Raw genomic sequence first — 25,369 nt, 5'->3', positions numbered from 1 at the left:
ATTCATTAAGATGTTATGCTTGCTAAATTCTTTGAATTTACTTCTATTTTCTGCCTGGTTCAATTCAGAAAGTTCTGTCAGCACACCGTGCTCCAAATTATTATGCAAATTGGATTTAAGTGTCATAAAGATTAAATTTTGTGTTGTGCTATTAAATTTATAGATATATTATGTGTCAGGGCTCTTTGAATCACTATAATTAATTTCAGAGAGCTGGTTGATTAGTTTGTCTGGTGAGCTCAATTAAAGGAAATCTACTTAAGAAGGATGTTCCACATTATTAAGCAGGCCACAGGTTTCAAGCAATATGGGAAATAAAAAGGATCTCTCTGCTGACGAAAATCATCAGATAGTGTAGTTACATATGACATGGTACGAAAACAATAGATATTTAATAAAAACTGAAGCGTTATCGTACTGTAAAGAGATTTGAGGCTGATTCAGAACAAAGATGGGTTTGTGGAGATAAAGGCATAATGAAGAAGGATTCTGTTAGACAAATTCATCGGATTAAGAGAGCAGCTGTTAAAATGCCTTTACAAAGCAGCAAACAGTTATTTGAAGCTGCTGGTGCCTCTGGAACCTCAAGGTGGAGGATCCTCCAGAGGCTTGTGGTGCATGAACCTACTATTGGGCCCCCAACTAGAGCTCACAAGCAGAAACGGTCGCAGTGGGTCCAGCTGTACATGAAGGATTAATTTTCAAACAGACTTGTTCACTGATGACTGCTATGCAAACCTGGATGGTCCAGATGGACGCAGTAGTGGATTGGTGGTGGACGGCCACCACATCCCAACATGGCTGTGACGTCAACAAGAAGGTGGTGGACTCATTTTTTGGGCTGAAATCATGAGGAGAGAGAGAGCTGGTCGGGCCCTTCAGAGTCCATGAAGGTGTGAAAATGACCTCAGGAAGTATGGACTTTCTGACTGATCGCTTTCTTTCATGGTTCAGAAAGAAGAACCATACCTTCTGTAGCAAAATCATCTTCATGCATGACAATGAACCATGTCATACATCTCATACCACTGTGTCATTGGCTGCTATGGGCATAAAAGGAGAGAAACTCATGGTGTGGTCACCATCCTCCTCTGATCTCAACCTTATTGAGAACCTTTGGAGTTTCCTCAAGCAGAAGATCTGATGGTTGAATGCAGTTCATATCAAAACAGCAGATCTGGGAAGGTATTCTGACATCCTGCAGAGGAACCCAAGCAGAAACTTTCCACAAACTCACAAGTTCAATGGATGCAAGAATTGTGCTGTGATATCAAAGAAGGAGCCCTATGCTAACATGTAACTTGGTCTGTTAAGATGTTTTTGATGAAATAGCTTTTGATTTTAGTACATGTGACCAGTTAATGCTGCACATTCAAAGAATTTGCAGTTTTTTATAATCCATAAAATGTTTAGAAAATCTGCTGTGCATAAGAATTTGGAACAGTTTGAGTTTTTTATTTTTGAAAAAAATACTGTTTCATGGGTAGCTTTGTTCAGTAAAATTTGATTTGTACTGTAACAGTTCAGAACTTGAAGATGATACTGACCATCATTTGCATTGACCATTTAAGAAAATCTGAGTAAATATCACTGGCAGAATAATTTGGAACACAGTGTATGTTTTGTGTCTCTGGTTTTATAAGTAAACTAGATATAGCTTAAACCGTAAGGCGGATATATTCCCAGTTCAAGGGATCCTTCCTGCTGTCAGATTCTTACCTTGGGTACCAAACTCTGAAAGTCAGCAGAACCTGAGATGCAGTTCCTTCCCGAAAATCCATCACTGGATCGAATACACTGAAGCAACCTTTGGCCTTCTCGGTCCAACTCCTCCACTGGAGCCTTTAGCACCTGAAACGGTATTAACTAGGACTTTAAGGCAGGGCACATCTATTTGTACAGCACATTTCAGCAACAGACATTTCATGGTGCCTCACACTCTAAACAGATTAATCTTTAGCCTTGATTTAAAGGAACTCAGTGTTTTGGTTGTTTGACAGTTTTCTGTAAGTTTGTTCCAGATTAGTGGAGAATAAAAACTGAATTCTGCTTCTCCGTAGTTGGTTCTGGTTCTGGGTATGCAAAACACACCAGAACCAGAAGACCTGAGATGTCTGGAAGGTCTTTAGTTTATGTTGGTACTAAGGTATTCAGTGATTAATAAATCTGTTTTCTTAGTTACAAAAGCCTGTGTAAGGACACCATAACTGGAGTGATGTGCTCTATTCGACTGGATGAGTTTCTCTAGATCTTGCTGAGACTTTAGTCCTTTGATCCTTGAAACATTCTTCAGGTGTGTCAGCTCTCATTGATTTGGTTTATGCATCTATACCACTGGTGTCAAACTCCAGGCCTCAAGGGCCACAGTCCTGCAACTTTTAGATGTGCCTCTGCTGCACCACACCTGAATAGAATAATTAGGTCATTAAGGCTCTGGAGAACTGATCTACACAAGGTGGAGGTAATTAAGCCATTTCATTCCAGTGTTTTGTACCTGTGGCACATCTAAAAACTGCAGGACTGCGGCCCTCAAGGACTGGAGTTTAACACCCCTGATCTACACAGTGCTTGTATGAGTTCATGGTCACATCGTAACATTGTAATTTACAGCTGTATCATCTGCGTCGTTATGGTAACTAATTCTATTACTTGTTATCATCTGGACTAGCAGGAGCATTGAGATAATAAATAAAAGGGGCCCCAAGACTGAATAATTGGGTGCTTCACATTTCTCAACTCCATTGAAATATTTTCTATTGGCATGAAAAACCCTGTTCTTTAGGTCAGACAAGAACCAGTCAGTTACTGCAGTGTTTCCCAACCCTGGTCCTCAAGGCACACTGTCCTACGTGTTTTAGAGGTTTCCCCTGCTTTAATGTGCCTGATTCAACCTGTTAATCAGTCATCAATTGAAATCAGTTGCACTGAAGCAAGGACATACCTAAAACATGCAGGGCAGTGTGCCTTGAGGACCAGGGTTGGGAAACACTGAGTTACTGAACCAGAGTGTGACTCAGCTCTGGTCAACACTGAGGTCCAGCAGAACCAGCACTGTGGTTCTTCCACAGTCTGTGTTTATAAGGATGTCATTGAACACTTTGACGAGGGCAGCCTCAGTACTGTGGTAACCACGGAAACCCGACTGAAAGACATCAAAGCGGTTGGTTATCATAAGGAGGCTGTGCAACTGCTGAAACAGCTTTTTCAGTAATTTTGCTGATGAGTAGGAGGTTGGAGATCAACCTTTAATTCTGCAGCAGTGATTTGTTCAGATTGTTCCTTCTTATCAGTTGTTTGATAACTGCTGTTTTTAAAGCCTGGTGGAAAACACCTAGATCAACTTTTGTACCTTTTTCTTCAGCTGTGTGTGCTCCTCTATTAACCGTCGAGATCCTTCTACATCTGCAGGAAAGTCTTTTATAGACAGAAGTTCCTGTAAGAAAGAACATATCTTTGTCATTTAGTTAAAAAATAAAGGCTTTTGATTGTCTTAGAGCTGGATCTTTCAGCTATGTACCTGAAGATCCTCCAGTCTAGACAGCAGGTGAACAGCGTTGGACATGAACTCCTCCAGAGACACCCTCAGCTCGATCCATTCCTCATGGTTATAGTCCAGAGAGCCTTCGAAGTCTTCGGTTAGCTGTGAGGGATCTACCAGTTTGGCCAGGCCTTCTACTGAAACCATACTGGTCTGCTTACACAGACCAGAAGACCGAAAAAAGGAATTGGTCAATGAAACAGCAAAGTTTCCTTACAGAAAAATATTAATACTGCACTGGGACTAATCACTTTGCAAATGATAACAGCAAAAACATGTAAAAAGTTGGAAAATTTCCCAATTTCACAGTGGGGTGACTACTGTAAACTATTAACACACCGACATGACCTGGTGGGCTGGTCTATCAGTAAACCTCTCTCACTGCAGAGCAGAAGAGCATAGTGGTTGATTTTTAGACCTATGCTGAGGTAAATAAGATCAGTGAATGAAATCCACATGTTTACATGTGAAGTAAGAATCAGCTGAACACCGAGCTCAAAGAAATAAGGAAATCAGTACCAATAAATCGGTTGGCCAATAAATCAGGGCACCCTACATACAGCCACATGCAGACCCACAATGCACATATATATATATATATATATATATATAGTTCTGTGCATGTGTGTGTGTCGTGTGTGTGAGAAGTGTGTGTGCACAAAGCCGTCATTGTGAAATCTGAAAATGGCCGATTATGAAGTGAAGGAAGCTTCTTTGTAAATCTAAGACTTTGTGCTTTGATAAGATCTTAAACTACAGCTCTTCACATGCCAGTTGTTTGCCTGCTGTGCCACAACAAAGTTTAAGGATGTAAAAAGTTGTGTAAATATGCAACTTCAGTGGAAAATAAAAATAATCTAGTGTATGTGCAGCAGCTCATTTATCCAACCTCAAAGGAGAACTTTGCACTTCCAAAGTTGGTCTTCTGTTTCTGCCAGAAGTTGTCTGGTTTGATGATGAGAGCCACACAGATCTCAGCAGGGAAATACTCCTGCAGTGTCTTCAGCAGAGGCTTGATTAGCTCCCACTTCGATCCTCTCATGTCGATGATAACAGTAAATCCCCGTTTGCAGACATCCTCACTGATGGGAGAAGCAGAATCAGCATGCAGGTGAGAGGAGACCATAGAGCTGAACATCAGAGAGCAGGAGAGGATATGCTGCAACAGCTACACATCCAAAGGTGCCGCTGATTCTCCCTTTCCTGCCATTACATCAGACGTCCTAGGAAGTTTAAGTACTGTGCTGCTCCTGAGAGATGCCATCTCAAAGGGTTTGACCAGAACAGGACCTCCTTTTCTAGTTTTTTGAAGATGCTTTACGTTTCACCCAGAATGTTTCTTTAATTCTGATCATGGGATGGAAATTTCACTGAGCACTCCAGGCTTCAAAACCATTAATGGGACAATCATAATGGGAGCTCTCAGCACAGATGGGTCACTGACCAACCTCTTACATTTGGGGTTCATTGTTACAAACACACTTGAACACATTTTTGCCTGATAAAAACGTGTAGCAAGACCAGAAACATATAAATCTTTTATTGCAGCAGCACAAACACATAATGGGATCATTTAAAAACGCAACATTAATTCTGATTGAATTTATTTAGTAGGATTAAATAAAACGTGAGGAGGTAATTGGTTGTAATAAAATCACTTGAGGCCCAATTATTTTCCTCCCCACTGTAAGCAATTGCAACAGTCTTGTTATACCAGTAAAACAGCACCTGGAGGAAAGTTCAACCAGTTGATCTCTCCTGATCTGCCAGAGCGCTGTATCGTCCCTGTTCTCCTCTCTTCAACTACTGGAGGAGGATTATGTAATTGAAAGGTCCAGTGATAAGGTATTTTCAGTTTTCTGGCAGAAGTAAGCAGATCCTAAAAATATTTCCTGAAATCTCCAAGAGTTCTACACCACACTCCAACGAGTCTCAGAGGCCTCAGCATTTAGAAGAGAAAGAGGCCCACAGCATCACAGATCCTCTGGCATTCTGTCCAGAGAACATCAGGTGCTTTTCCACATCCTCTGTTTTACACTACACTAATTCAAAAAATCTCACTTTTGGTCTGACTAAAATGCATTTAAAGTTTCAGAAGATTTCAAGTCTGGTCTATCAAAGTCACATTTCAGTAACATGTCTATCTTTGGTTTTAGTTTTACAAGTGGCATTTAACAAAATGTTTCTATAATGTGCCTGCCTGTAATTAAAGTGAACAGACAAAAGCACAACATGCCAAAGAAAATCCAAATCAGCAAAACAAAAGCCTGCATTGACAGACAAATCATCTGAAAGAACAAAATGACAGGTCTGACTGATGATTCACACCAAGATGAATAAAATGCTTTTTTCAGTTTTAGGAGCAGTTAGGCAGAGGTTGGTGAGGTAGTGGAGGGCCGAAGAATAAAACATTTCCAACATTTAAAGGTGACACTTTGGTTTCTGTAAAATCCTTTCCTGCCCATTCATCCTGTAGTTGTTCATCTTCTTACTGTAAGTCAGTTCTTCATCTAATTACTCACTGGAAATCATCTTGTTGACACAAAATACCGTTTCCTGCTTTTGCTCCAGTTTTAATTTCAGCTGAAGTAATGACAACAAATAGCATAGCAGTCACAGCCCCAACATGTTTATGTGCACTGATGAAATTATATCGCCTTTGGAGCTGTAAGAAGCTCTTATTTACTTAAATGATTCATAAGTCGGATCTCAGAAGTTTTTACCAAATAAAAACTTTTTTCTGCGGTTTTGCTGAGATCAAAATGTATCAGTCTCACCAATAAAACGACTCTTCAAAATAAAACAAAGATTTTTTCCAAACATAAAATGATATAACTGGACCAAAAGAGAGCAGTGTGTGTTATACAGCCTTGCTAAAAATGAAACAGAGTTCTCTACTATGCTCTATATCTGCTTTAAATGTAAGGTTGTCCCTTTGTACCACCTTACATTTTGGTGCTTCCTCTGACTTCATTTTAAACACAAATTTTATAAAGAAAATTACTTATTAAACCCAGATATTTACATACATTACACAGAAAGTAACATCACTATATCTACTTCCTAAATGCAATGAAATAAATTCTAATAAATAAATTCTTCAAATAATTCCAGTTCAAATATTTGGTAGAAGTATCTTTTAAACTTTCAAATGGCCACTCCAAATAATTGACTTTTTCATGTTTTGATCCACTTTGTTACTAATTTGCAGGTTTATTTCATAACAGTGTCTTTTAAAATACTTGGCTGCTAATTGAATGGAAACATGCTGATATCACCTCCAACTTTAAATCTCATACAGTATTAATATTAATACATTAATCTAACAGCAGCAAATCTTTTCTCATTTTTCTTTTAAAGATTTTTCTGCAGAGGTATGCAGGGACATCAGTGCCATGAATGACTGAGATCACCTTTCACCATCAGCAAGAATCTGCTTTCATTCTGCTCTTACAAGTCAAGTAAACAGGAAATCAAAATCAAGTGAAAAAGCGACCCAGTTCAGATCCCACAGAGCTTGGCTCCAGACTCTCTTTCACCTGTTTCTGATCAGTTTTTTTTTTTTTTTTTTTTTTTTGCACCTTCCATTTCTCCCAAGCGCCCCCGGACTGGGCTGGAGCCACAGACTCAAACAGCGCTGCTTTCACAAAGATGCAAATTAAGCGCTGCTCCCAATCTGCTGAAGAGCGGGCCAAAGAAGGAGCACTTGATTCTACAGCGCTCAACACACTCCTCACCCAAACTTCTTCTTTCTAGGCTCTGCCCGCCAGCTTAACGGAATGTCCAAGAGCAAAATACAAAAACCTGATGTGTGTATGTGTTTGCAGCAGGACAGTGTTTACCTGGGGACAGTAGACAGGTAGGTGACCAGCCGCCTCAGGTCCTCCTGTTTTATTCGGTCGTGGTTGCTCCTGGCTGGAAATGTCAGAATTGGTCCTCCTCTTTTATCTCGCCCACCTGGAAAGTTCAGCAACCAGCGATGTTCAGTATTTAGAAAGTATTTCCTTCACATTTTTATATTTACTAAGTAAGAATATGATGAATGTTTTGGAAATGGAACTTGCATTTGAATTAGGGGTGCACCAATCTTTAAAAACTCTGACCTACCAATTCAGATTTTAGCCAATACTCTTTTTTTGTCTGAAATGCTGCTAAACATAGAAAGAAAGTCGCTGAGTTGGCAATAGTGGGGTGACTTGTTAACTGAAAACGTGCAGACATGACCTGGTGGGGGGTCGGTCAGTCAAACCTCTCACTGCACAGCACAAGTGGACACTGATTTATTTTAGTCCTTTGCTGAGGTAGATAATATCAGTGAATAAGATCGGCTTCACATGTAAATGTCAGCCGATCACTGATCTCCCAAAATGAAGGAATTTGGTGCAGATAAATTGACTGGCCATTTTATTGATTGGCTGATTTATCAGGACACCCCTAATGGGAAATAATAAGGTTTCCTGGATCAGATCTGTTCTTGTTCTGAACTGAAGTAGCATTCTGAATGAGAGGAAACACGAGAATAAGTCCAGTTACCTCTGACTATGTCACTACAGACCATGCATGTTCTATGATTAAAACCCAATGGTTTGGATTTCAAATGAGTGATAGTTCCAAACACCAGGTCCTATACACACCAGTTTTAGCTGATTACTCTGATCTTCAAGATCTGAGATGAGCAATGGAGGACAAACCCAAGAATGTATTTATATGAAGTTCAATGAGCTCTAAACTAGCTAGCAAAGATCATTCAGTTTAAGAAACACTTCAACATGCACCCAAGTACACAGTTTTATAATCACAACAGCTTCAGGGTTGTAAACACGATGTCATGATTAAGTTTTGGTCTGAGTGAAATGTTTATATGTGCGCAAAAGGTTAGATTCCTGAGGTTGTGTTCTACTACATCCTCATGGTATTTTTAGACAGCTAGCAGTCACAGCCCCAACAGATGTTTGCTTTACCTCCTAAATAAATCATGAGGTTTATCAATAATACTTACACATGTTTTCATAATTTGTTTTTTCTTCATATGACTTAATCCATTTTTTATTTCAATTTCAGTACATGTCAGAGCCGAGAGGACGACACTGACATACAACGGTGTTGAAATCTAATAAAAGTAGCTAAAACCTTATATTCCAGTCTGGTTAAAATTACATTTGGCTACTTAGTGGAACTGGTAGCAGCTGTGATTGTTGCAGATGCAAAATGAGAGCCTTGAAATCTACAGCAACCTACTGGTGACAAAATTAGTGCCATTAAACTTCCTAAAGTATTATTCCAGAGATCAGGACCACTCCCTGGTTCATGCTGATGTTGCAGTAAGCAGGGCATGGTACTCCACTAACAGCTTTACAGTGTCTACAGGATTCTCCTCACAGCTAGGTCAGACACTCAGCATGTTTTCTCCAAAACCATCCAAAACATAAACTCCCTGAGTCTTCGTGATAAACGATGTGTGGTGAGATGGCTTGCTCAGATTAACGTAAGAAACACAAACCACAGTGTTTGTCTAAGTGCTACTCAATCGTGAAAAAGAGAAAGAGAGGGTGGGGGGAGTTGGAGGAGAAAATGTTGTAGAGATCTATGAAAGAATCTTGATGACGAGTACTTGTTGGCATGCAGCCTCCTATTTCCTTCTCTGTCCTGCAGGCTCTCCACCACTTTCTCTTTTTGATTCAGACTTTTGTACTGCATTACAAAAGTACTATACAGTACTACAACACAAATAGATCAACACTCAAAGTACTACAGCTAATACAATCTTTATAAAGGCTTTATGTCTAGATTCACGTATTTTCAGATACACTCTACGTTGGGCACTAAATACATCTTGCATTAACTTGCACCGTGTACTTTCAGTGATGTTGTAGTTATTATTACACGTCTATGTTCCCTTTTGATATGGTTATTTTTTATTTTCTTTCTGCAGGTGAAGAAGCAGACTGTCATGTTGTCATGTGTTCTCTTTTTGTCTATTTCTCTCTTTCCCTGTAAACCTTTTTACCCCACCTCTGTTTTGTCTCCATACTACCTCACCTTGGCACTCAGGCAACAATACTGAGTGCCACACTATCAAAGATAGCGCGTTACATAAATGAATAAAAAAAAGGCTTTTTAATTTTGTCATATATTATATCTATTGGTGACATGTGGAACACTTAAATCAACGTCACTGGATAATATAGTATGAAGCCTTAAAAGTTTTGAGCTGTCAAATATTCTAAATGCCAATCTGCACATTTATTTTAGGAGTAACAAAGCTCCTCCTAAAATAAAATAGTTTAAATCTATGAGCCAAACCGTCCATCTAAGCTTCATGCCATAAGTCTGTCAAGTCATCTGCCAACTCATTCTTTTCCCAAGTATTCCATATTTCCATTAACAATCACATATCCATCCTTTCAAGGATGGAGGCATTTTCCATTTCCCCAAACATTTTTGTTAATCACTCTGACCAGCAACAATCACACAAGCAGCTCTTTCAACATCAGGCTTTCATGATTGCTGCAGAGACTCCCATTGTCCTTTGTCTAAATGAAACTCTCCATCTGTTTCCTCCTAAGACATGTCCTGACAGAATGTGAACATCTTTGGGACATCATTTTGTCATGACATCTTATTTGCTATGTGGAAATGTTTTATGGGGAGTGAGATGGCCTGTGGGCCGAGAGTGTTCAGGGTCTGCTTGTATTGGCATTTAGTGAGAGCAGCAGACAGACAGAAGGGAGAAGAACCCATAAATAAAGGTGATGTTGTGGAGAGCCCGGGATGATGTTTCTTCACTTAGGAAGCATGAATCTAACTCCGACACTGATAAATGTTTTCACAGATATTCGAAATCTAAGTGAAAGTCTATCTATGATTACTCTTTGTAGAACTGTTTAATATCATTATGTGGATGTCTATATTAGCTCATTCTATGGTCATAATTCAGAGCATATCTCACATGTGATAAGTGTAATGTCGAAGTTCCTTGCAGTCCTTGTTGGTTGACTTTCAGCAATTACAGAGACTCACCCGACACGAAGGCGACTTTCTCCTTCAGCACAGGCAAAACATCAGACGCCTTTATGCCTTCAGTTCTCAGGGAGCCTGGAGAGACGAGAGAGAAACTCTCAGCATTAATCCCATTATCAGATCAACATTCCTGTGAGAGAGCAATCACACTTGGATTCAACTCTTGCTTTTCCATATAACTCACACACTGACACTACTTTCTGAATAGAATATTGTTTTAGACATGAATACATATTATAATTTGGGTATAAATGCTGTATCCAGCCATCCTTCAGAATCAGAACAGAACAATTTGTTTCCATTCTTATTCCTTTGTTCTCTTTTGATTTTTTGCTCAGTTCATCTGGTCGTCCGCCTGTCATGTTATGAAATCTCTCTCTCTTGTTCTTTTCTTTGTGTCCATGCTCTCTCAACCTCCACTGCCTCCTCTTCTAGGATGACAACAAGCCCAAATGTCCACAACCTGCTGCGTGTGTAGGTGCGTGAGTGTGCAGGCGTGTGTGCATGCTTACATGTGTGTGAGAGGGTGTCGTCGAGTGTGAGTGCGTGGTGGTGCATGTGTGATACAAGTCAAACACACATTCAAAATTGAGAACACCAAGTCAGCAGAATGTGTCTCAGGACACAGAAAGGAGGGAGACAGTGGCTGTTATTGAATGTGTGATCTCCAGGTTTCAGGACCTTATTTTTATATCTGGTACATATTATATTAGTATGCATAACTGGCAGGGATCCAAAGTAAGGCTGAGTTTTACAAACCACTGAATTCAAACTATATTAGGATGTATGAATTTGACAAGTGATATGATTTCTGGTGAGCAGGGTGCATTTCATTTATGATTCGGATTGTGAAAACTGTTCCTTTATATTAATACATACCAAACACTGATAATCTTGTTTTTATTTTTTATTTTTGTCCAGAATGTCCATCTACAGATGAAGACAGAAGTTATACTTACTACTGTTGTTATAATGTGGGTTATAATAGGTGGAACCATTTCATTTTTCCAGGATGGACTAATGAGCCTCCATACAATTTCAAAAGCTTTAAAAACTAAAATAGGTTTGGTGGTAGGAGTTTACCCCACAATAGTTAGGTTGCCAGTTCCATCCGTGTTCGTTGTGGTCTAGGCTGAAACACTTCACCCATCTTGCCTGATGGTGGTGGACATCAGGGCCCAACAGGTGGCGCTGGTGCCTGGCAGCCTCTCCTCTGTCTGTCTGCCCCATAGTAGCTGTGGCTACAATCCAGTAGCTTGCCACCATAGGTGTGTGAATGTGAATGGATGAATGGATGAATGTAGTGTGACACGTTTGGGGTTCTCTGAACTTGATACAAGAACAGACCATTCACCAAATGTTCTTTATATTAAGAGAATTCCCCAGCTGTGGTCAATAAGGGCTCATAAGCCTCAGTTTGCATAAAACCTTTTTAGAACATACAGCATCATATGCTAAGACATCTGGGTGAATGAATTTGAATAATTGGAATTTGAATAATTGGAACTGTATATGTTGTTTTGACCCTGTAGTGAAAAGGGAATTTCAATTAATATAAACTTGTGCACCAAAATTTTGTTCTCAAGAATCTTAGTAGCTGTATGCTAAATTATCATTCCAGCTGAAAACATGATTAGCTGTTATAAGACAGAAGTATCTGACCAATATGGACCCACATACCAGACCTCCAGGGTGCAGACTCAGCTGACAGCTGAACAACGTACATTCTGTCACAATCAAAGAAGGATAAGAATTACTGCAAAACATGTTGGGCCCTTCAACTGAAGGAGGAAAGCAAAGCAACAGGGTCCACTGTGTGAGTCCATGCATCTGTGTCTGCACGTGTAAACAACTTCTGTCATTTGCACACATACATACACACACACACACACGTCTTCTTACAAACAGAGAAGCATACAGGAAGCTGTTAGTCCCTTTTCTGGGCTAACACTCACACTTCAGATTTCTTTTGAACTGTGATAATGACTCAGTGTTGAAAGGTTGGCATGATGAGCTTTACAAGCACACAGATCTCTGAAACTTATATGAAATACATCTGATCATGAGATAAGAAAAGAGACTTCTCATTTCACCTGATTATTTCAGAAGTAACCCCGACCGCCATTTAAAGCTGACAGCTAGCAGAGCAGGATGACATGAATTCCCCACAGTGATATTAAAATATGATTCATGTGGAATCCAGTCACCATGTGACCAAAGAAGTATTTTTTTTAATGGTTTGCTATTGTTCTGCGAATGAAACAGATGTCAGAGGCACAGGAAAGACATTTTAAATCAAAGATAAAAACATGCCAAGAGCTGCTTGTAGCTGCATTTAAGCTCCAGCCAGTAAAACTGATATATCATCTCTGTCTTACTTCATCATTTCATCCATATAGCACCTCTGTGGACTGGGATCATTCTGACCCAGTGAAATGGAAAAAGGCTTCCGTATCTGTTAATAGAGTAAAAAAAACCCATCTCTGCTTTAATAATACACTTAATCATACAGTACTGTATATGCACTGAGTTAAGGGTCAGTCATTTAATAACAAAAGGTCATGAGGAACCAGAACATGTTTATGATCTGTCAAAACAACTGGAGGGATTCCAAGGACAGATTCTATAATAGTTCTATACGCTGGCTGAGATAGATTAGTTTACTTTTCCTCCTTTTTCTACAGCTTTTTAAGCCATCTTTAATATAGTAAAGATGAAATTGTTACTGGTTTCAATGATTGGCTGTAGCGTATTATTTTGTGATTCGCCTTCCGGTTTTAAAATTACATCATCATTAAAACTGCATTAGGTGACCCTGCAGTAAAACCTCCAGTATTTTGTGCGTTCAATGTATTGTCTTGTGGCAACGCACTTGTATCCAGGTGCGTTGCCCTGGATACAAGCAGCAGGCAGTGAAAGTAAGGTGTCAATGTTTCAACCAACTGTTAAATGAAGATGAATGTTGGACTTTAAGCAATAAAGGCCTCAGCATGTTGAAGGAGACAAAACAATTAGCTAGCTCAAGCTCCTTAGCTGCTAATGCTAAAGAAGGTCAGTTTTATCCAGATGTTTGCGTTGTTCAGAATACTCCCGTATGTCCATTACTGGTTAACATATAATGAACATATGTAAACGTGGGCTGAAGTTAATCTGATAGCAATATCTACACCTTACTTTTATGATGTCATTGTCTTTTAGAAAATTAAGCTTGACACGAGTTGGAAAATTTCTGAAGCTCCTACAACACCTTATGCTTACTAATGTTTTTAGCCCAAATGCTGTTATGTCTCCTTTAGGAGCTCTTTTTTTATGTGAGGGAACTGTGACAAAATTGTGAACATGATTTTACTTTAAAAATAAAATATACTGAGTCATTATAGTGTTCAGGAAGGAGGCGAGTTTTGAAAGGAAGATGTTTTTATGTAAAATTTGGGAATTAGCCTCAAAATAAAAGCAAAATATGTTAAAGACTCATTATTCACAGTAAATATAGTCCTGTATAAATATGAGCTGAGCCTGAGAACACCTTCCCTATTGTTATGTACGGGGGTGGCAGCATCATGGTGGAGGTAAGTTTAATGCATGGGGGGACTGGTTCACTTCACAGAAAAGAAGTGGCCACATGAAGATGATCTCATGAAGAAAGAACATTATGTGGAAACTCCTCATTTGAAGTCATCAGTCATGATGTTAAATGGACCTTGCAGGTAGACAATGACCCGATAAGCCAAAGGTTACAAAGTGGTTTAAGTCTAACAAAGTCAATGTTTCTGAGCAACCATACAAAAACCCTGATTGGAGTCTGTTAGGGAAATGGTGGGCAGAGCTACAAAGGTGTGTGTGAGCAAAGTAGGCTACAAACTGACACCAGTTAACCACTTTAGTTCTGTCAGGAGGAATGGGCCAAAATTCCAGACAGTTGTGAAAAGCTTGGGGAAGGAAACTTTAAACAACACATTTATGGTGTTAAAAAGGTCATTCCTCCAAATACTATGAACATTTATGTAAACTTTTCACACTGAAGTTTTGATCAGTCAAATTTATCAAAACTTCACTGACCTAAAACAGGAAAACTTTAGTCTCATTTAAAGTTGGACAATAAAAAAAGTCAATTTTTTATGAAATGTATGTGAATATCTGTTTTTAGCTTTTGTGAACATTGTTCAAGTGAATTGAGAAGAACAAAGTTAACTAACATAACCTATGTCACAGAAAAATACTGAAATTCTGGGTCATTTAGTTTCTACTCCAGTGTAGGTAGTTTTCCTCCTGGCTGTTCTGTCTAATTGAGATAGGAGCAAATATGTAAATGCTTCCAACTGACATTGCAAGCACCTGCAGAAAGGAATGCACACACACACACACACACACGCCCACACCCACGCATGGACACGCACGCGCACACATAAACATAGATAATATTTACAGGAGCTTAATGTGGGAATGCAAATAAGTATAATGTGGACTGGAGTGTGTGTAAACCAGGACAAGTCTTGTTGTCATGTATGTGGATGATGGATGAACAAGCCACTGAATGAAGTGTACGGAGAATGCTAAAGCTTTTTATCTCACTTTAAAAAAAAAAAGAAAAAAAGAAAACAACAAAAAAACATGTTAAAACCAGTATCATTAAAATTTCATGGTTTCATGTTTCTTTTAGTCTTTTCATGCAAAGACTAAAAGTCTTTACATGCCAACATTAAGTGTTAGTGGTTCTAACTCTGATAAGTGTTAGAACCACTGATAAGTTCTACATATTCTATGACAGCCATTCATTTGGAGAGAATCGTTGATTGACTCTGACTTGTCACTCTGCAGCTGAATAAAGTCTTCAAATATGAATAAATTCTGTTAAGCACTGAAGTACACATTAGTCACAACACAATGTGAGATCTGTCTAAGCATGACAGAGAAAATTAACATTAGTTGGTTTATTTAAATCTAACTTTTCATGTTCTAACCCTTTAAAGTGATGGATCTTAGCTAATATGCAAAGATGAAGGAACTCAGACCTCTTGCAAAACAAGGAGTAGTGACAAAAGATAATGCATGACTCCATCCTCACAGACTGGGCTTTACTGGGTTTCATGTTGGTGCATTTGAAAGTATTGCAGAGAGGACATTGTCACTGAATTCTCTGATGTACTCAGGAAAGGAGCACCAAGCATTCTGAGGAGAAGAGAGCAGACCACCAGAGAACAACTCAGCCACATTATTTGTTGCTTCGTTGGCCAGTCGGTCCTCCTGTTGCCTCTCACTCACAACCACCTTTGATGGAGACTTCTGTTTTCCTCATCGCAGATGCTCAACCCACACACACACGCACACACACACGCACACAGCTGTTTGCATTGCAGCAAATCAGAGATTAAGCAGCACATGGCCAAAACAGTAGTTTCCAAAGTGAACACACACACAGAGCAGGTTGACACCATAGCCTGAGCAGAGGGAGAAGGGTCGCAACCCACTGTGGACCCACAACCAAACAAAATCCATGTCTTCCTTAATAACATGTAGTAGTATTTACATCAGCTCTGACTCAAAGTGTGTAGATAAAGTCTTTTACTGTGTGTTTTTTCTGCTGTAACAGTTATACAATGTGAATACTGGGAAGTGGCTGCTGCTGTCATTCACTTATAACCCACATACTAATCTGCTTTACAAATAATTTGAAAACAATATTGTGAAGCAATGTGTCAGTGGACTCAACATAATGTTAATATTATCCTCTGTACATTTATGCTTGTTTGGATTTAATCAGTTGATATTAAAGTCACCACCAACAAACATGATCCTTTGTTTCACATTAGTATTGCGTTCCTCTATCCAGTGTTTAAATATGTTTTATGTCAGAATCTGGTATTCTGACATAAAGCTCCTCTATTTCAGTCTCTCCTTGTTGGTTTCTTTCTTTACTTCCCAGTTGGCTCCCTTTCTCCTTGCGTTCCAGTATTTATATTTTATTAGATTTAAAAAAAATAAATATGGACCGCTTTCTCTAGTTTAAGTATCCTGGTGTCTTGTTGACCATTCATGGTAGGATGGAATGGAAAGTGGGTGGAAAATGTTGGGTTTGGACTGCAGTCATGGAGCCGCTCGTAGGGTCTGTTGGGGTAAAAACTAACTCTCCACTTAAGGTTGCGTTCATGTTTTAATCCTTACCAAAGAACAATGCAGGACATGATGGATGGATGGATCCATGGGTGGATGGATGGATGGACAGAAGGATGGACGGACAGATGGATGGAAACTACAGCTCCTACAGGTGCTGCTCTTTCTGACAGATATGTGTATACACTAGAGTTTTCCAGCTTATGTCATCATCTTTTTTACAGTGACTCAGCATATTCAACTATTAAATAATGTTTCAGCCTAGAGACACATGTAACTGCGCCAGACTTTGTGCCTTAAGCAGTGAGCAAATCTCCTGAACAAGTTCCCAAAGACATCGTGGATGCTTCAAAATGGATGTGCTCCAGGAACTACAGTGTCCATCACAGAGGAAGTGACATCACTGACAGCAGTGTATGAATGAGATATTTTTTCTCCATCTGTTCTCATGGCTAACTACAACAGCAAGGTCACAGTGAGCATGGGGGCTCATCTTCAACATTTCCAGACATGTAGATGTTACAGGACAGCATGCAGCCCTGTTGGAGCTATTAGCTCCACTTTCCCCATTATGTACACAGGTAGAATCTGCTCTGTCTCTCTCTCTCACACACATGCACATCCCAAAACACACGCACTCACACACACACATCTGATGACGACAGCACTACAGAAAGGACTGAACTGTATAGGAAATGAGAAATCTTAAAGTTCTGCTGTTCCCGCAGTGAGACGTCACTCAGCAGGGAAGGTGACTCTGAGGATGTTCAGACCAGGAATCTCTTCCAGCACAGATAAATTAGCACAAATGTGACAAGTCCTCTGCAGAGTTTATTAGTGCTTCATTTCTTAGATAAGAGCGGCAGCAGCCAAAATCTCAAAATGCTCACAGAGGCCTGTTCCAGGAGCAGATCCAATTCTGTCTAATGGAAATTAGAACAGTGTGTGTGTGTGTGCGTGTGTGTGTGGGTAAAAGATTGCAGCATGTGTCACCATCCTTCCACATACCCACACTCATATCAAGTGTCACTAGAAGGTAACAGGTGAGGCTGTCTACATTCTAGCAACAGCTGCTTCCTCAAAAGGCTACCAAGCCTCACATGTTGCCATGACGACTAAGTTACCGCACTCAATGTTGCTTTTTTGATGTGAAATGCATTTAACGTGATTTAAGGTTTAGGCTGATGATCAATGCATATCCTTGCATCCAGGCCGGTTAACTTAGCATGGCTATTATCTAATAGCATGTTTAGGTCCTGGTTAAGATTTCACTTTGACTTCAGACAGCGATATTTAAGCACACACGTTTCTGATGCTGACAGTTAAAAGAAACATCGACTAACTGCAAGACATAGTCCAGAAAAGGTCAGATTTTCTTATTCTGATATCAACACAGCTCTTACACATATACAGTACATTATATTAACACAAATTAAGTACATTCCTGTACATAAGAGTGATTGTCTTCATCAGCGTTTGATACATTTTTAATATAAATTAGCAGATAAGATCACATTTGTTTCCATCATCTGGTCAGAAGCAGGTAAACAATAAATCAATTAATCGCATGATAAGTTAAAATTATCGACCTCATTTTAATTCATCGGCTTCATCGTTTCTTCCTGCCTTTTTCTCCTTCTATTGATGACGCTGGATGAAAACAGGCTCAACTCCGGTGCTCTCCTCTGACCCCTATATACCCAGATATGCCCATCTTCTCTGTGTAAATTTAATGATTATTGAAGGGCAATACAATATGCAGACTTCATAATCTGTACTCTGTACTCTGAATGTAGTTTTTATTTCCACTTTGGTTTTATGTTGTTTGGTTTTATTCAAGTTTTTGTTAATGGAGACTGAGAGACCATTTTATTTTTGTTTTTAGTTGTTTTGTTTATTTTGTTTATCAGTTCCAGTGTTAAGTGTTCTTTTGAAAATAAAGTGTCTTTATTTTTGGCAGGATGTGCTTGCATTATCATGTCATTACCATTACATCAGTTTAAAATGGTCTTCGAACAATATTATCATTTATCGCAATACTCTGAGACAATTAATCGCTCAGCAGAATTTGTTATCGTGACAGGCCTAGGCAAGGACAATATGGGCTAAAAGGTTATATCACAATATTTTGTGGCACTATTCTGATAATGATAAAGGTGACAATAAGAACTATGTATGACTTCTTCATAGGTAACTGGATGACTGTGAATGGCTGCATGACACAGCAAAAGCAACACAAGCAAATACAGCTCCTGAAAAAGGACACCAGTCACATAAAAAAGTCTGATTTGTCTATAATGTCTGATTTGTCTAAAAGTCTATAATGTACACAGTGGCTGCATTTAATCTCATTCTCAAATTTATTGATATTAATTGATAGTCTCATTGAACAAACTGTGGAGAAAATACTAAAAATTACAACACAGACAGTTTTGGGGAATTTAAAACATTATTAATTGGAATTTATTGTGATAACTATAAATCAAAATGCTAATCATGAAGAAGTTATCATGATAAATGACATGATAGAATAAATGCCCACTCAGAGTCAGGAGGTTAGAAATCAGTCTGCTCTCTGCTTCCATCCTGGTCCAGTCTGGTCCAGTCTGGACCAGGATGGAATCCTTAATCAGGTTCCTTAATTAGGAACCTGATTAAGGATCGAATTGATTACTCCCTCCTGATTAGTCTGCCTCATAAATCTATCTGCAAACTTCAACTGGTTAAAAACTCTGCTGCCCGCATTACTACCAAAACAGCTTCATCACTCCAGTTTTACAACAGCTTCCCCGGTGTCCTGTCACATTCTGAATTCAATTTAAAATCCTGATGTTTACATTCAAAGTAATCCACAACCTTGCCTCTCCTCATCGGTCTGATCTTATGCACCCTATCACGTTCCCTTCATTCTTCGTCTTGTCTGTCTCAGCACCATGGAGAAAAGAACCTTCTCTTACTTTGCTCCCCAACTCTGGAACGCTCTTCGCCCTGACATCAGCAACATGGAGTCTTCTAACCATCAAAGTACAGCTCAAAACTCATCTGTTCAACTTAGCTTTCTCACCTTAACTGTGTAGGTATTCTGTGTATTTGTGTCTTGTTTAGTTTGTGTTTTTATGATGTAAAGTGTCCTTGGGTGTTTTGAAAGGCGCTGACAAATAAAATGAATTATTAATATTATTATTACTGAAGGTCAAAAGCCACCAGTGTCATCACTGCAGCTGCACCTCAGCAGCACATCTGAATGAACATTAAAAATATGTATGTTCATGTCAACATATAAATTGGAATTTATTGTGATAACAATAAACTTATATAGTTCAACAGCAGCAGGATGATTATATCTTCTCTGTCTGTCTTTGTGTATCTGTCACATATGTGTGTGTGCACACACACACATCAGCACACCCCCGAGCGCACGCACACACACACAGGTATGGTAATGGCCTCGGCTCCAGTTTCCCCTGCAGAGGAAAACCACATCCATCACTCCTCTAACACAAACCACACACACATATGAAGTGCTTTCCAGGCATTGTACAGGCAAACACACACACCCAAGTACACGCCTGCACACCCTTACACACGCATACACATGCATACAGCACATGATGATGTATACTCTGCAGGGAGTCGCTTTCTCATTAAGGGACAGTCTCTGCAACAAAACAATGCAAATACAGCACAGTGCAAAGAGGAGAGAGACAGCGGTGTGTGTGAGTGACCCTGAACTCAGCTCACTTCCCAAAGCTGGAGTCTGTAGAGCTCACTGTCTTCCACTGGTGCTTCCATGCCAAGAACAACAATCTTTTCCTTCTATTAAACAATTAGGAATGTAGCACACACTCACACACGTCTTCACAGCACTTGACAAAGGTCACAGCACCAACACTTTCTGACACAGGGGAACTAAGGAGAACTTTGGACATTCTGTTTGCAGTTCACACAGTAAACTGAGGCATGCCATAAATCTTTTAACATAAACAGCACTTCACAATGACAAACTACTTTGTGTGCATAATATAAAACTCCTTTATGGAAGTAGAAATTTTCATGAAGCCTAAATACTGTACTTCATCTCTTATGTCGACTCACTGAAATGATTGTGATGGGTTCGAGATGATGTTCTGTGTGAGTCTTCCCTCCACAGCAGACTCCTGCTGGCCTGCTGCAGACTGCACACCTGTCTGGAAGTCCCTCATCAGACTGCTGGGGATTTCTACAGTTTGTCTGCTGATTGACCTGGTTGGTAGTGTTGAGCTCTCTGTGGCTTCTTCCTCGTAGAGTTTTCTTGTAGCTTCTGTTGAAGTAAGTGTCATCTCTGCTCCAGCTTATCCTGAGTTCTTTGTGCTTTCAGGTTAAGACTGGATTTCTTTAATAGACCTGACCTTCTCGAGAGGTCCTCTCCCTCCTGAAACTATGTTCACCTGCTTGATGGATCAAGGGCTCACCTGCTCTACCTCCTACAAACCACCTCTGGAACTCAACCCTCTCAACATCAACTTCTCAACCACCTGGATCAGCAGAGCTCCCTCTTTCTCTCTTTACCCCAAGCCAGGAAGTCACCGTCCTTCAGTTCACTGTGTTTATCTGGCATCATAACTTTCTGTCCAGTCACACTGCTCTGTTCCCCGTCTAGATGCTGCAGAACCAGAAACTCAGAAAGCCTTGCCGTCTATCTGAGCCATGGTGTTAACGGCGTTTGCCCTGCTGTCGGTGGGTCGCCAGTTCAATCTCAGCTATGTCCGCCTCTATAGTTGTGTCTTTGGTTGAAATGTCAAGAGATTTCTCCAGCATTGTCTGCTGGTGGTGGTCAGAACGGCTGATGGAGCAACATGGCAGCCTCTTCTTGAAACAGCACAGTACACCAGGAGTTAAAATATACTATTTTACTTGTCCTTTGGTTAATTATGCAGCATTCAGACTGAGTGTTAAAGTGCTGAAAAACATTTCTCACATACAGGATTTAAAAACAGTAAAAGTCAGTGACTGTGAGGAGTGATGGAGGGAGAACATTGAAGGTTTACAGAAACCATGTAATTCAGAACAATTTAGTTTTTTGTTGTTTTGTTTTTATTAAAAGTAGGATTAAAAGGATTAAAAGTATTAAAAGTATAAAAGTGTTCTTTTACTAGATATGAGGGCACTTGAATGTAGTTGCATTTGGATATGTGTGGTTGAACAACTGGAAGCAAAGATTCCACTAAGTCAAGGTAGAAAATGCTGCACATAACCATTCTGTTAATTGGAACTTAAAAAATGTTTGACGATATTATTTGGGAATCAAGATGTTATCAATGGTAAGTTATTAAAGGAAATTGCTACTTTATCTTGTTCCACAGGTAAATTACGGCAATAATTTTTTAAAACATGTTTTCCCCTTGAAGAATAAAACACTATATGAAAACTGGAAAAAAACACAAACTCTTAACTTTTAACAAATCTCTTCAGCTGACTGCTACATGGATTTCTACTGGATTGTCACCATCTGACTCATTCAGGGAGAACCAATCAAATTAAAGCTTGTGTTTGGACGCAATGACATCATCTGTGCTGTGTTCCAGATACATGAAGAGATCCCATCTGGAGAGAGCTGACTCAGCACATCTCACTTACACACACCAACACACACAGAGACAGCAGAAACCAGTGTGAGTAAAAGCAGTTTGGAAGAAGGTTTAAAGGGTCATTACATCTACTTCATGGAATAACTGATTTCTTTAACCAGATACAGGAGGGTTTAGATGAGCTCAACTTCAATCTGCAGTTATCTATATGCACAGACATCTCTCAGTCACATTCACTCTGAATGATCCACAGCATTCACAATGAGCAATTACCATAAACCTGCTGCACAGCTGTAAGTTTTTAAACCATAAAAAAGTAATTTCCACCTTTCTATTTCTGCAAACACAAAACAATCTGTTCATCCCAGCTGAGTGGATGATGGAGACTTTAGAATCTAGTCATGCTAAAAGAAAAAGTGACACTCTCCTTGAGTTCTAGGCTTATCAGGAAATAATGTAAATAATGTAAATAATGTATGTTTCAAAATGAGTTCAATTTAATCCCAATACTTTATGAAGACAAAGATTACACCAAACCTTTGGAACCAGGTCCTGATCCAGCATTTATAAGCTGTTAGGTCTGTGTTCCAGGGTCTAGTCCTCAGAGATCTTATGGAAATGGAAACATCTTGAACAAACAAAAAAAAAAGACAATTTCAACTTAAATGCCAAACTTTTATTTAATTACTTTGTAACTCTAGAACTCTCACAGGAATGTAAAATGAGTTTTGTGTGCCAGCCACAGAGACGCAAGTCCAGGATCTATTCGTTTATATAACTAGATCCACTTCATAGAGAGATTCATATTTAGTCACATTCTTAGCTTCTAATGCCAACAGGTAACAAGGCTCCACCGACTGACTGCAGCAATCTCCATACCCGGCTCAGTGTGAGCGGCCATCTGTCACAACAAAATATGGCTTTAAGACAGAGCAGTCACACAAAAACAACAGCGTCTTTTTCACCCATGCTAACAGGAAGACAAGAATTAGTTTGACACTGAAGGTTTTTTTTTTTACACTTTTAACAAACGAGTGGCTTTATAAAACTAAAGCATACTACTTTACCATTGTTTATAAAGGACTGGAGGATAGTTCAGGTGCTGATTAAAATCTATGGTGTAGTTATCATTTATGCTAATAGTTGGAAAACATAGGCTCGTTGTTTTAAATAGGGTTCTTTTGAGAGGCTATAACAAACATTATTTGGAATGGCAATAATTAAAGAACTATCATCATATTAATAAAACACAGGAAGATTTCTTGTCCAAAAGCAGCCAGGAGAAGAGGAGATTTCTGTCCTGCTGAAACAATACAGCACTCAAAAGTATCACAGTAGTTCCTGTGATTTTATGTACATTAAACCACAAGAATTGAAATATTACAATTACAATTACTTTTCTAAAGAAAAGGGATTTTTTTTTTGAAAAATGTCATTGATATTAGATTTTTTTCCAGCATAAACCATGTACAAGGAGACTGAGCCATAAATGATCACTGTTGCTCACAGAGTGCTTTATCCTAGCATACTGACTGAAAGTCGGAGTGGAAGGAGAAAGTGACAGAAAAAATCTGTAAGTAATAAGAAACTGCAGCCTTAAGAGGGAAAGTGAAGGAAAAGCCTTTCAGGAGTTTTGAGGGAGATTCACAACGATGGAGCTGTTGCTCAGTGGTCCACAGTTCTTGTGTCAGATGAAAGTGGAGTTTTCATTTTATTTAGAAATTAATGTCCCAGAGACTAATGGATAAGACAAAAGAATTATTTTTTAAAAATCAGCCTGTGATGACTTGGCTGCCATGTCATCTTCTGGTTCTCTGAGTTTTGTGAAGTAAAACTTAGCCCTAGATTAGGAAACTTTAAAGCTCTTCTGCTTCAGTGACCATGGTGCTCCTGCTCCTGACTGGTCAACAGCCAGGACTGACCTGAGGAAGGTGAGACACCCAACCCATCAAGGCAGACGACCCAGGATGCAGCTTTCAAAGCTATCTGGGCTTCCTGAACCTCATCAGAACCACAGCCTGACTGCCTCCATGCCAATTCTACTGTGTCCCAGAATCATCACAATTAAGATTTAAAAAAAAGTTCTTAAAATGTATGACATTGTGTGGAATGAACCTCTATGATAAATTTACCTTTTGATGGTATTGTCCTTTAGAGATGCAGCTGTAATATCAGCACAAAAGACCATCAAGTCTTGTAGTTATTCTGGCATCAAAATATGATGGAAATACAGTGAAGTGATTTTATGTTAATCCTGTTTATGCTGCCTCTTGGTCAGGATTGCATTGCAACTGATAACCTGTCTTCAGTCCGGCCACCTGGGACGAGATTTATTAATTAAAATTTAAAATATGAAACATGCTGTTCTGTTTACGTAAAACTTCAGCAAGTGTTATGCACCATTGTCTTCAGTAAAAAATATCACAGGGATGTTAAAAAAACACACACACATAATGCTAACATGACATATAATATAGGTTTAGTTTTTGTTCAATTTATTAGAAGTTATATCTATTACAAACAAGATGCCCAGCATTACCTGACTGGAGAAAAGTAACCCATAAAGATCCTTGACAGAACGCCTCACCATGCACGGCAACTACAAGTAAAGACTTTTCACCTCTCAATTAAAGATAATAGCCTGCTGTACACTCACTGATCCTGGAATATTAATCTTTTTAGGCACGCAGTCTCACAGGAACCTGATTAAGAAGAGGTCAGAGGTCAGAAGGAAGCAAGAGGAACCTTCCTTAAAGAAGAATAGGAGCTTGGGATGAGAGGGAAACAAATGTTCAAACATGGAACACGTGTTTCAGCGATCAGATGAAACCGTCAGTCTCTCTGGATCAGCTTTCAGCCTCCAGACACCAGCTGTCTGTGGAAAGGAAAAACTCAGACTGAGTGGCCAGACCTGGAATGTGTGTATGTCTGTGTGTGAAGAGCATGGTGACAGCTGAGTTCTCTGAGGCGCCGCGTTCACCAGAAAGAAAAAAAAAGAGAACATTTTCTAATCAGTAAGGTTTCATACATTATAGGATTGATTTCTGCTTGTTTCATGAAATGAAGCGGACAGAGCAAAGTGGGGCAGCCTGCGACGGAAAATCAGGACAGCTTAAACAGCCTCGTCTCTGAA

The 25,369-nt window shown here is 39.4% G+C and overlaps 1 protein-coding gene across 3 annotated transcripts in view; it reads right to left on the bottom strand.

Annotated features, from left to right (window-relative positions):
- kalrna (kalirin RhoGEF kinase a) overlaps window positions 1-25,369 on the bottom strand; it is a 141,991-nt gene that overhangs the window by 100,134 nt on the left and 16,488 nt on the right. For all 3 annotated transcript variants that reach the window (XR_006372045.1, XM_044130993.1, XM_044130994.1), the window contains exons 2-7: window positions 10,559-10,633; window positions 7,381-7,495; window positions 4,428-4,620; window positions 3,518-3,691; window positions 3,350-3,433; window positions 1,720-1,851 (exon numbers count right to left, since the gene is read on the bottom strand). Coding sequence is in view for 2 of the 3 variants with exons in the window: in XM_044130993.1 (XP_043986928.1) it covers window positions 1,720-1,851; window positions 3,350-3,433; window positions 3,518-3,691; window positions 4,428-4,620; window positions 7,381-7,495; window positions 10,559-10,633 (773 nt within the window). In the remaining variant the exon portion in view is untranslated. The remainder of the gene's footprint in view (window positions 1-1,719; window positions 1,852-3,349; window positions 3,434-3,517; window positions 3,692-4,427; window positions 4,621-7,380; window positions 7,496-10,558; window positions 10,634-25,369) is intronic.

This window comes from Gambusia affinis, linkage group LG11 (assembly GCF_019740435.1).
Source record: "Gambusia affinis linkage group LG11, SWU_Gaff_1.0, whole genome shotgun sequence".
Classification (NCBI taxonomy): domain Eukaryota; kingdom Metazoa; phylum Chordata; class Actinopteri; order Cyprinodontiformes; family Poeciliidae; genus Gambusia; species Gambusia affinis.
The sequence above is the reverse complement of the archived record's forward strand: the minus strand, read 5'-3'. Positions and strand labels throughout refer to the sequence as shown.